At 34.2% G+C, this 12,585-nt stretch overlaps 1 protein-coding gene across 1 annotated transcript; it reads right to left on the bottom strand.

Annotated features, from left to right (window-relative positions):
* Window positions 1-2,561: 2,561 nt before the first annotated feature.
* On the bottom strand, window positions 2,562-7,291 carry LOC120276788 (sec-independent protein translocase protein TATA, chloroplastic). Its single transcript, XM_039283491.1, has 2 exons — window positions 6,926-7,291; window positions 2,562-2,949 (listed from the first exon to the last, which is right to left on the bottom strand). The coding sequence occupies exons 1-2, from the start codon at window positions 7,256-7,258 to the stop codon at window positions 2,809-2,811; spliced, it is 474 nt and encodes a 157-aa protein (XP_039139425.1). The 5' UTR covers window positions 7,259-7,291; the 3' UTR covers window positions 2,562-2,808.
* Between the last annotated feature and the right edge of the window lie 5,294 nt (window positions 7,292-12,585).

Genomic DNA, 12,585 nt, shown 5'->3' with positions numbered 1-12,585 from the left:
TATTTTTCAATTAATAATATATATTAATATTTTTAAAAATTCAACATTATATTTATTTATATAATCAAATCTAATATAATAGGTTTTTGAGATAAATTTGAGGTGTTTGCTTAAGGAATGGAATTAACTCAGCTTTTTTTTTAAAATAAAAAAATAAAAAAAACTTTGTAGTTCTCAATTTTGTGAAATTAGGATATTTTTTTTAACTATACACTTTGTTTAGCTAAAAACAACCGTTTATCGTGTTAATTTTTATTTATTTAGTAAGAACAAAATTATTATTTTATTTGAAAACTATTGGTATAGTGTGCATATATATTTTATTATTATTAATTCCTCCTAAAAAACAAATAAAAAAACTTAACATTATAAAAAACCAAACAAAATCACATTTGAAATAATATCACGTGGCAAATTTTTAATTGAATTGACTATTTTCCTATTTTATTTTTGATTTTAAAAAGAAAGAGTTAATAACATTTATGATTGTTTTGGTCTTTTTATTAATTGGAGAAATCACATAGTTTAAAAACATTAAAAAAAAAAAAACAAAACAAAACAAAATTTATGCCCCTACAAACAAAGAAAGCACAAATTTTTTTTTTTTTTACAAAATCTGGACAAATCATTTAAAGACGTGCCCTCACCTTATATGAGTTAAAGATTTAAACTCACCTCTTCAGTAAAACACAAATATTTTTCACATAAAACCCAGTGCCAATAGACTAAAAAGTAATTGACGACATAAGACCCAGTGCCAATAGACAAATATTTTTCACATAAGACCCAGTGCCAATAAATTTATAAATAAATTAATATCGCAGCCTAACTATTGAGTCAACCATTAATTACCATATTATCATATTAAAATACTACATTTTTTTATTATAAAATAAAAAAAAATATCCATGGTTCGAATTTTGACTTGCGAACATTTCTAAAAAATAAGGAAAAAAACACACGTTCATAGAGTTAAATGCTATCCACGTGATAACAATATTGATCACAAAGCAAAACGTGTGGACATTTCCAACGTTCAAGTGGCCATTGTAACCCACTTTGTCCACCACACTTGATCAATTGACAACTTACATTTGAGTTTTATGTTTGACATTTGGAAAAGTCTAACTTTATATATATATATATATTGGCTTGAGTTTTAAGCTTTAATCCCATCTTTTTTATAACAACTAGAATCATATACTTAATTATGTTAGTTACTAAGCTCATGTAACTCTAGCTCTCACATACAAATGAATGCTATTTTCACTTGAAATAATTAATACTCTCTTTGTTCTTTTTTATTTGTCACACTTATCTAATTCATACCGATTAAAAAAAATGATTAAAATTAATTGATCATTTATGTTTTATAAAAATTTCCATTACTTTTCAAAACTTCCCTCATTTAAAACTCCATTAGTGAAATATATAATTTAATTTTTAGTTGATTGTGATTTATTGAAAATTGTACAACTACATTAAATTAAAAGATAAATTTTTAAAAAAAAAATATTTAATACTACACAATTTTTAATGTGACAAGTAAAAAAGAACAGAGAAGAGCCGCAACATGTGATAAATAAAAAAGAACGGAGAGAGTTGTAAAATAAAGCAATGTTTGTTTTAATAAATTATACTTTCCAAATTAATAACAACCATTAATTTTCTTCCTTGATATGTAGAAATCACATCAGTAAAAGGATTGTCCCAAGAATGCACAAAACATATCCCCAAATAAATTTCCCAACTCATTGATATGCATCAGTAATGTATTGAATACAAATAGAATTATTCCATTGATCAGTTGAAGTTTATTTGATAAAATTAATTTGAATAAATAAAGTTACTAATAATATAACAAGATATAAACATTAGCTAGTTTCCATCTACTAATTTGACCTGAATTGACCAATACTGTTCATCTTTTAATTTTTGGACCATTTGGAAAAAGTTACAATGAATGAATAATATAACGTCAAATCACATGGATTCAATACTTGAATCATATGGATTCAATGATTCACATATTGAATTAAGAGTCAAAACACAATCTGTGGACACTTGGTTGTCCTCTGTTATGGAATTGATAAGGAAGATCATGCAAAATGCCTTTGACTTCCTGCTTGTTCTTTTGGCAAAACATTTTGACTGTTTGCTAAGGAATTAGTGGAGTACACGCCCACTACTAGCAAAAGACTCATGTCTGCCATTTACTCATGTCCATGCTAACAAATATCTTCTCCCAGGAATACTAAAAGCAAACATCATGTATTTCTGTATTTCTACAATCCAAATCAGTTCTTCATACATACATATGCACATGTATATATTCAAATATATCATGTGTCTAATGATATCGACCAATTTTTTAGTTCAGAAGTCAGGACAAATAATAACTGAAAGTTTGACTATTTGTTGTATACCTTTAAACCAAAGTCTTTAACAATGCAATGAAATTATAGATGCAGAATTCAGTAATATTCCTTCAAAAGAAGGAAAAAGGAATTGGAGAGACTAAACAATGGATCACCACGCACAAGAATAATAAGAAGAAAAGATAACTAGGAAAAGAGCTGGTGCTTTCATAGTCAGCAGCATTATTGTGATGATATAGGTGTCTTAAATGGGAGTTCCACGCTATCCATACTTTAATCATCAAGATGCAAGAAACAATAATGGAAGGAGAGGCATTTTCTTTTATCAGTTAACATTTAAACCTCCATTGCACTAGAGAAAGATACAGCGCATACGTTTGATTGATGCAGACACAGGAAATAGAAATACATGACTTACAATATGGTGACCTCATGTGCTTTCTTTTGTGGTAGATGCCTCCAGTTCCTTTTTTTCTTCTTCGGAGCTTACAGCTTTTGGGATCTCAGTGGCTGTGGGAGTTGCAGCATCCTCTGGTGGCTTCTTCAACTCTGTCTCCAACTCCTTGGCTGCCTGAGAATAGAAAAAAAGCAGAAATTTGGTGCAGATGAGATGGAAGAAGATTGGGACATATGTTTTGTGCAAAATGATATATTACTGGAGGCCGATCATTTGCATGCCATCATTAATTATAAAGTGTGATTACAGATCATTTGCATGCCATCATAATTATAAAGTGTGATTACATGGACGATTGCGTGTAGAGACAGGTGCACGCATTATGGTAAAAGAAACGTGAAAGACAATAAGTTGAGCTAAACACATGCATTATGGTTTAGGACCAAGATTGTGACAGATGTGAAATAACCTGACAACTGGAGGTAAATACATGCTTTATGGAGAAAGTATGTGAGTGTTCTATTTCCAGGGTTCTCTTCTACGAGAGTGTGTTTCTTTATTTTCTTATGGGACAAAACTTTAGACAGACAATGTGGACTCTAACTTAATGATGATCTAAAGATTACCAATTAAAAGCCATCAACTAAGCTTTAATCACAATAAATTAGCAATAGTCTTTATCTGAGACTTGTTTAATCTATCATCATTTTTTAACAAATCAATAATGCCAATTAAAGCTGCTTGAAATTATCTGTAATTCTTTTTCTTTTCTTTCATTTTTGTCTTACTCTTTAGAAAGTATGATAATCTGTGTTACCTTTTTTTAGTCTTTCCATTTAACACGGGATTGGCTACATTTAACAGATTATGTCGCCCAAGATATTTGTCGCTTTTGACTTTGAAAATAGACTCAGTTTCTTATCATGTGTCATCAAGTTGGTTGGGATTTTTGAGTGCCCTGTGATTTACCTGAATCTTTCTGGTTGTTTCTAATCACCAAAAACTTATGTTTTGTAATACTTTTATCAGTAATCTAATTTCATTTTAGAGCTTCCAGGCCTCATGTTGTAAACCATAAGTTACCATCGTGCAAACCTTGGCCCTCAGAAATCTAAATTACTATGATATTGGGAACATGACTTTAGAGAAGTTGGAACAGAGAAGCTAGAAATCCCGCAAAACTAGAAATTTTATGACATTATGGATACCTTCATCTTTGTCATCCCTGTTTTTAGGTATGTGTACTCCTAAGCTTGCATGACAACCACTATGTGGACAAGCAAATTTGCCTCAAATAACCATAATTGGAAAACTAGCAATTATGTTTTACGGCAGCAATTGGTTTTTTTGTCTATATATTAAAGCATCAAACTATTTAGTTTTTATCATATGCACAAAGTAGATTTAGACAACGGTCTGACATGGTTGCATACAATATAAACGATTAAATCTTGACCTCTGGCTCAGCCCACGACTTCCTTCCCTTCCCTTCCCGTAGTGCTATCTTGGTTATGCGGTTGGGGTCAAAGGATATAGATAATGGGATCCCAGACCGGAAACGTGCTATTCTATCATCTCAAGGTATCGTCAAGGTTTTGCTCCCTAGTGGTATAGTTCGATCTTAAAGTTGAGTTAAATAAACCAGTCACTTGTATCTCTGATATTCTCAAAACCTCTTCTTTTCCTTCAAAATTACAAGCACTTCTGTTCACGATATAAGCTCTATGTGGGAAATTGTGTCTTCAACGTCTTAAAGGTAACGAGCTATACAAACAGGCCACCATTCAAATTGCTGTGTAAACAAATAGAGGTTTTAAAAGGCTTATATATCAGTTTGTACCCGTCTAAGAATGACATTTTTCTTAAACTTGTTCTTTTCACTAAAAGAAAAGATTGCCTAACCTTGTTGTCAGCAGTGTTAATTGGTTATTAAACAATTTCGTCTACAGGAACTTTGCAATTGTCCATTCCCAATGACTTTAAAGAAAACATTCTTCAACAGAATAAGCATTGTACATAAAAATGGGATCAACAATAATGACTATATTTAAAAAAAAAAAAATTTCTAAAATCAAATTTCTTCATCCAAAAGCATGTATTTTTAAAAAAAGAATGAAGACATTGATGAGAATGTCATCTAATAAAAATAAGTACATTGTGCAAAACCGAGCCAAGTAACTTGTTCAGTATAGATCAACCCTTATATTAAGAGAAACTAGGAATAACAAGTAGGGCTTACATGTACTAAAAATTTCAAATAAAAATTAGAACACAAACAGCGTCTTATCATGCAAGAACCAATCACGTCCTCAAGTTCTTAATCAAATGCGCCTCATGTTGTCCTAGAGAAAGTTAAAATCCTAACATGCAATGGCAAGAACAAAACAAGTCTGTCTCGGCACCTACTCTCTAATTAGACATAAATACAATCTACCATCTACAGAATCTTTATAAAACTGATCAACCAATTATCCAGCTAGGAGGCTATGACTGTTATTTTCCAAATAAAACATGAGTTATGTTTTCTTAATGCAAACTATTACTTGCTTCAGTTGAATGAAAACTGGCAAGGGGATCACATACTTCATCCACTTCACCATCTTGGATTTATTCCAATAATACAAGCACAACAAATGTATTTAATCATGCCAAATTCAAATACAAGCACAAACTCTCAACATAATTACAAAGGAATTTTCAATAAGGATTTCATAATAATAAGCCTGTTGGACCCCCATGATGTGAACTGTGCTATGAAAATTACACTTCCTCAAGTGATAAGCTAAACTCGTATTTACGTCCATCCAAATATTAGATGACTCTCAAATCTCAAAATTCAGCATGAGAAATTTTTTCAAACTGCATTACATAACAAGTTAACAACCAATTCTGATAGTTCAACATAAGCAAATACTGACTGCTTCCCATACCTAGTATTAAGAGTGAGATTGGGGAACTTGATTATTCAATTCACAGAAAACTACCAGCCACTATTATCAGAGTGGCCTGTCCTGGTCCATGCTTGTTAAATAGATATTTTGTACAGAATTCATTGAACACAAAGATCATCCTTTCCGAATTCACAAGACAATATGAAACTCCTAGAGAAATTTATGTATTGTGTTTGATAGTCCAGGCCACTTGCTTTCTTCTAAGGAAACCAATCAACAGGTCATTTATGATTGACAGAGCAAAGAGGTAATTAGGCTCAAAGTGAATATACACTTTCAATGACTGACTCTATCATCTGAAATAATGAAAAGTAGCGAAGAAAAACAGCAACGCCATGTGGACTATTAACAGACTTGTAACAGCATCTTATAGATAACTATTGGCATTGACAGATTCTCCTTGCCACCAAGAAAATAAGACTCAAAGCATCTTGAAGGTCATAGGATGAAATCACATCACAATTTAAACAGCATAACAAGTAAAAAAGAACTCTTAACACCATTCAAACTTAAATATGTAGAGTTTCAAGGCTACACTCAAAGAAGAAAGAAAGAACAATTCAGATGTTAGAAGTATGATTATTCCCATCATCACAACTATTCCCAATCACGAATCTCTAGTTTTTGCCAACATGCTTCAGAGAATTGTATTTATTATACATATATAATCAACATCATCTAATCTGATATGAAAAACAACAAAAAATTCTCTTACATAAAGGAAAAAAGTCAAAACTTTTGGAGAAGAAGAACTAGCAAGCACCTCCATCTTTAAACGTGCTACCATCTAGAATTCAATATCAAGAACAATTTTTCATGCAGATGAACCTTGAAAGAAAAATAGTTCTTGAGATCATCAAAGATTCACAAAAACCCTAAAGAGTTACATCTTAAGAGGGAAAGCCCATGTTTTTCAACAATCCATCAAATAGACCTAATCTTTTGTTCTCCAACCAAAATAACAGAACCATTTCCCATCCTAAAAGTTAAATTTCTCAATAATTCCAGAATTCCATCGGAAAGTGAACACACAGCATAATTAAAAAGCATAAACTTTTTATGATCCAGTTCATTGGCGTATAAAAAACAGCACGAAAACCTAAACATATCACAACCTAACAAAAAAACAAACACAGAAAGCAAGACCCAACACTCAAAAAAATTTCAACTTTCCAGAAAAAAGGAACAAGAAACCGGACCTGCTGGAAGCTCTTGACGGTTTTCCCAATGCTCCGGCCGATCTCCGGCAGCTTCTTCGGTCCGAAGACGAGGGCAGCAACGCCAGCGATGACGGCGAGCTCAGGCACACCAAGGCCAAAAAGGCACCGGACAGAGAGGCCCCTAGATGGGGTCCCAACGCCGGCAAAGCCCCTCGTCTTCTTAGAGACCACGCTAAGACTCTTCGAGGACAGTGCCCCGGCGCCATTGCTGAAGAACACAGAGTTAGTGGAAGCTAAGGAGCCGGAGAAAGCCATGGGCGGCTTCGGCGGAGCCCAAGCCGCCATTAGAGATGTTGAAGAACACGCCATCATCTCTCGCTCTCTCGGGTCGGATTTTCTTGTATTTATTTTGCGAACGATTGGGAATTTGTTTGATTTTATGGGGGAGTTTCTTTAGATTTTTTTTAAAATTATTTATTTATTTCTTCGGTGAATGGAATAAGAGGACCTGAAATTTATGGCCTAGTCTAATAGTTTTTACTGACGTACTAACGACCTTCTGGCCCATTGAGATACGTGGGTCATCGATGAGCTTCACCTGAGTGGTGAGAGTTCGATTCCTAGTGAGTGACATTTTCAGGGAGTTGTGAATAGTAGTTGTGCAGCGAGTGATTCAAGCGCTAGCAGCGGTCCCGTCCCCCACTTGTTCCACCGGCATTGCATGCGCCCCAGGGCTCTACAGTGGGTTCGCCCGCTCTTCTTCCTCAAAAAGTTTTTACCATGTGGAGAAATGTTATATATTCAAGAGATGTTGTAACCATTATTTATTGTTATTTATTTTTATTTTTTTATATATTTTTTTATAAACTCAAAACAAGCATCTTTTTATTTTATTACATTGTAATTGCTTGGTTCTTTTATATTTTCCTTGTACATGACGTATCTTGTGTCAAATTATAGTTATTGAATATATAAAAATTAAATTATTTAAAATTCCTCCTGAATTTCCGATTTTCCATTTGATTCTACTGATTTTTTTTTTATTTTTTAATTTTTATTTTAAGAAAGTATTCCATCTTTCTTTAGGTTATATGACTTTTAATTAATAATAGCATCGGTATAATACCCGAATTGATCCCTCTACTTTTCTTTCTCTTCTTTTTTGGTCCCTTCACTCAAAAATGCCCCCAATTAGTCTCTCTACTCTTGAAAATGATTCTACTTAGTCCCTTCTACTCTAAAATATGCCAATTAGTACCGGTATTTTCAAGAGTAGAGGGACTAAATGGGAAGAGACTAAGAGTAGAGGGACTAAGTTGAGTCATTTTCAAGAGTAGAGGGACTAGTGGGGAGTATTTTTATGGAAAGGGTCCAAAAAGGAAGAGAGAGAAAAATAGAGAGACTAATTCGGGTATTATACCTAATAGTATCAGTCCATATGGCTATGTGCCATTAGTTGTGTAAAGTAATGCACTTATCACATGTTGTTTGACCAGCGTTGGGTTATCTTGCCTTTAGCTTGTGCAAATAAATTCTCCCAAAAGAAAAACACTAAGTTGAAGGGCGTGAAGTGTCCTACCTCTCCACCAAGCTTTGGGTGATTAATGTTATAAGGGTGCATGATATCTTCCTTGTATGAGGGGGTTTTGTATTTGCTTATAACTTTAAGAACTTTTAGTGTATTGGATGCCCTCAGTCGAAACAAATTCATCCCCAATTATACTGTATCGGTTGAGTGGGTAGAATTCAATTGTTAGATTGATAGAAGTTGGTGGGCTTGACTTAAATAGTTTACGGGCTAATTAAACTGTATAGGTTGAGACTTGATAAACTATGAGCCAAAATTGATTCGACTATCTATAGAATAGGTTGAGATGAGTCGCCACTTTATTAACTCTAGTGGTGCAATTATACTCTGAGTTGAGCTCCATTGGATTTAATAGAAAACACAATCACTCACTACGAAATCCTACCAACGAGGATTTCCGATTTCTACAGTGGGAGTGTAGATTTGTGAAAAATGTAGTGGGAGCCCAGTTTTATTTAAAGACCTAAATACAACTTGGGTATAATATAAATGAACTAATAATCTGGTTTTTATTTTCTTGTAGTTTATTTCTCGATATGACTAATAACCCACTTAATATTTTGCTTGAGAAAAATATCCTTACCTGACCCAATTATGTAGATTGGCTCAAAATTTTGAGGATAATCGTCAATTTAGAGCAAATCGGGTACATTCTTGAGGCCGATATTTCTACCGAACCCCCACTCGGGTATGCGAGAAAGAACAAGGTATTTATCTAAAATGGCTCAACAATGACTTGCGAGCGAGGAGCTATATGTTAGCCTCCATGAGCAGTGATCTGCAACGTTCTCATGAAAAAATGAGTGATGCGAGATCAGTATTATTGCACTTGCAGGAGCTTTATGGAGAGCATAGTCGGACTACTCAGTTAGGATAACAAGATTTGTCAAAATTATACTTTTGACTCATCGAAGAATTATAAGATTCCTACAAATATATATAAATTGTGTTAGTGTCAGATAAACACAACAAAAGGAAAATAATTGCAAATATATTAATAAAATAAATTTAATATAAATAAATAATGAATATTTATGAAATAAAAACATGTACACTAACAGATTTAGTCTTATTGTCAACATAATCACCATAAACATACTCAAGTTTATTTGTGTGATTAAACTCTTTTTTATATGTTGGTTTTTGATTTAATTCTTTTGGCTACACAAATTTGTGGAATAAGTTATTCACGATACATTCATGCTCCCTTGATACATCATTTTGTTCACACAAAATTACATCATTTTGTTTGCTCAGTAATATAAGTTTGTTGCTCCCCATGGATGTGAGTATTCTTTTGCTCATTGTTGTTAATGTAAGCATTTGTCAGCTTACCATTGAAGGAAGTCAATTTGCTATTGTATGATTAGTGCACCCTATTATTGGATCGCTGCCTAGTATCATCAAAGTATCTCTTCATCCATCATTGTGTTTACATAATAAGCTTCTCAACTAGCTTCTCGAATGACGTATCCAAGTTGGTGTTCGTATTAATATCCACGTCATTCTTTCTCTTTCCTACCTCTAAAATCTAATCTCCAACTCTGTAAAACCCTAAACTAAAAATTGCAAAATACTACCCTTATATACAGGGACAGAACAAAGAGGGGCTAGAAGGGGGTTTAGCCTCCTTGGCACCAGCGATCCCGTTATTTTGGCCGGGACCAGCCCCTTCGCTATCGACGGTTTCCCATCTTTCCTTTGCCCGCAGGTTGCAGGCCCTCCCACCCTAAGGCTGAAGGACCAAGCTCTCAAGATGGCTCCTTATCTCTTCTTCTTAAATTTTGCTCTCAGGGTCAGGCATCTGCAATCACTAAGATGGGAAGATTCGATGGTCAGCCGCCTGCGGTCAAAGAAGAAGAAACCCTAGCCAAGATGAGAATTTGAAATCTATAAGAATCATTGGATTGGATTATTTTTAATGTCTCGTGATCTGTACAAGTTACATTGGATTGCATTGTTTTTAGTACCTCGTGATATGTACAAGTTACATTGAATTAGATGTTGATAAGTGCCTAAATGTATATATTTTCTTATACATATTTTTATGCACTTAGCATGTGATTTTGTGGAATCAATGCCCGTTTTGTACTTAATCTTGTGTCAATTACTTTGTAGGGCATGGAGAAACCATGGAGAGCTCGAGGACATGATTTGGGCAGAAAAAAGAAGCAAATTTGGTGGCGTGTCACAGTAGTAAAATCATTATAGCACCAAAGAGAAGTGAGTCTAGCCAGTCTCGGGAAAGTCCATACGGCCCGCATGACACCCGTATGGATCTAATCGAAAATGAAGTGAATGTGGAGGTGCGGTACTATAACACAGAGAGAAGAAAAACCTGGAGAGTTCCGAGAAAACTCATGCAGCCTTCATACCGCCTACATGGAACTCATTTGCCTGACAAATTTCTCCATTCACTTCCATATGGCCCCATACGGGTTGTATGGTCTGGGGGAGAGGGGGGTATAAATAGTCATTTTTAGGGCTGAAATGAGGGACTTTTTGCCATCAGAAAAGATAGAGCAAGATTATGACGACAAAGCATTTTGGAGGCAATTTCTGGGTCCTTAAACTTGGGAAGTTTAAGGGGAAGCGTCATTCGGAAGATCCTTCACTGGAATCACACCAGAATCCCTTCGGAGGCTCGAATCTTGTCAAGGAGAGATCTAGGGCTGAAGAGGATAATCCTTCTTCTTCATCATCATCACTCACCAAGGGAGTTCATTATGGGTTATTTTTGTTATTTTATGCTTGTTTTTTGTATCTCTAGATTAATGGCACACTAAGCCCCCAAGGCCACCAGATGTCACTTAGTTTAATACATTTGATTGGTTTATGGTTTAGTATATCTAACTTGCATGCCTTAAATTACATTATGGAGACCTCTGTAATTCTTGTATGAGTTGTAATTGTAGACTCGGGATGCTCACTTGTACTATATCATGGATAAATTAGAAAGGGTTTCTTGTATCGGTATGCTGAGGGATTCGGGTGTCAGTAGCCCTCTGACTATTAGGATTAAACCTGGAATTAGGTTTAACCCTATTTAGAGATTTCCGCGAGCATTTTGCAATCGTAGGAGTATTTGATCTAGAAGAGATCCCGATCAATACTTGTATGGGATTAGGGATTAATCACCAAGGGATTTGGGGTTAATCTGCTTTAGAAATCTCTCTGCCCAAACCTCAAATGTCACACTTTACTATTCATCCGAGTGTCATTTTTACCCCGAAGGGGATCCACATCCATGGCCTCCGTCTCCCTTTGTTTTATTACCCTCATCTTCATATGTTGGCCATCTCACATCATTTTTTTAGTTAGCTAAGTTTTCATTTAGTCTACTTAAATTGTGCATCTCAAAGCCTTGTGTGAGGTTAGAAAGTAGGCAAAAAAGGAGTAATAGTAGATCCTTGGCCCGGAGGAATACAATCCTCGTGTGTGAGCACGAGGTATTGCTTGACGACTCCGTACACTTCTGGAAGAAATCATCAGATGTTATTTAATACCTCCTGACCTATACAAGTTACATTGGATCTATGATCTAGCGACCCGATTTAAATCAACTATGTTTGGAAATTGGAATTGGTGGGCTTGTGTTGTGTGTGAGACTTGTGGGCCAGTAGGCTTATGTCTTATGGGCCAAGGAGGCAAGGCAAATAGCATATTTAAACTAAGTTATGAAAAAAAATTTTGTATTGGTTTGCATTCTTGCAATTCTATACATTGGTTGGATATAATAGTGAGTATATTAGTATTTTTTTTTTCTTTTATTGGATCATGTATTTCTTCTTGATGTAAATGAGAATGAATGTTTAAAATTTTTGGGTGAAAAACATAGAACATGATTGATAACTTCATTCTTGTGATACGACTACAATGTGTTTGATTAAATGCCTCAATGTGATCATTGAGATGTAATGTTGAGAATATCAAACATAACACATTAATATATATCACAATGTATATATGTATAATTATATAAGGTTTAGTGTTAAGTCAACATAACAAAATATGTAAAAAAAATGTTACATCTACATAGCAAAATGCATAATAAACTAGGTTGTTTTAATCAAATATTACATTGTCACATTATTTTGTATTGGAAACATTT

This window comes from Dioscorea cayenensis, chromosome 15 (genome assembly GCF_009730915.1).
Source record: "Dioscorea cayenensis subsp. rotundata cultivar TDr96_F1 chromosome 15, TDr96_F1_v2_PseudoChromosome.rev07_lg8_w22 25.fasta, whole genome shotgun sequence".
In the NCBI taxonomy this organism is placed as follows: domain Eukaryota; kingdom Viridiplantae; phylum Streptophyta; class Magnoliopsida; order Dioscoreales; family Dioscoreaceae; genus Dioscorea; species Dioscorea cayenensis.
This window is presented reverse-complemented; position numbering and strand designations above follow the sequence as displayed.

Excerpts from the sequence above, each read along its gene's own strand:
- LOC120276788 (XM_039283491.1), bottom strand. The coding sequence starts at position 7,258 with ATGATGGCGTGTTCTTCAACATCTCTAATGGCGGCTTGGGCTCCGCCG. Across the intron at positions 2,950-6,925 it reads CCGTCAAGAGCTTCCAGCAG|GCAGCCAAGGAGTTGGAGAC; the intron begins GTCCGGTTTCTT and ends TTCTATTCTCAG.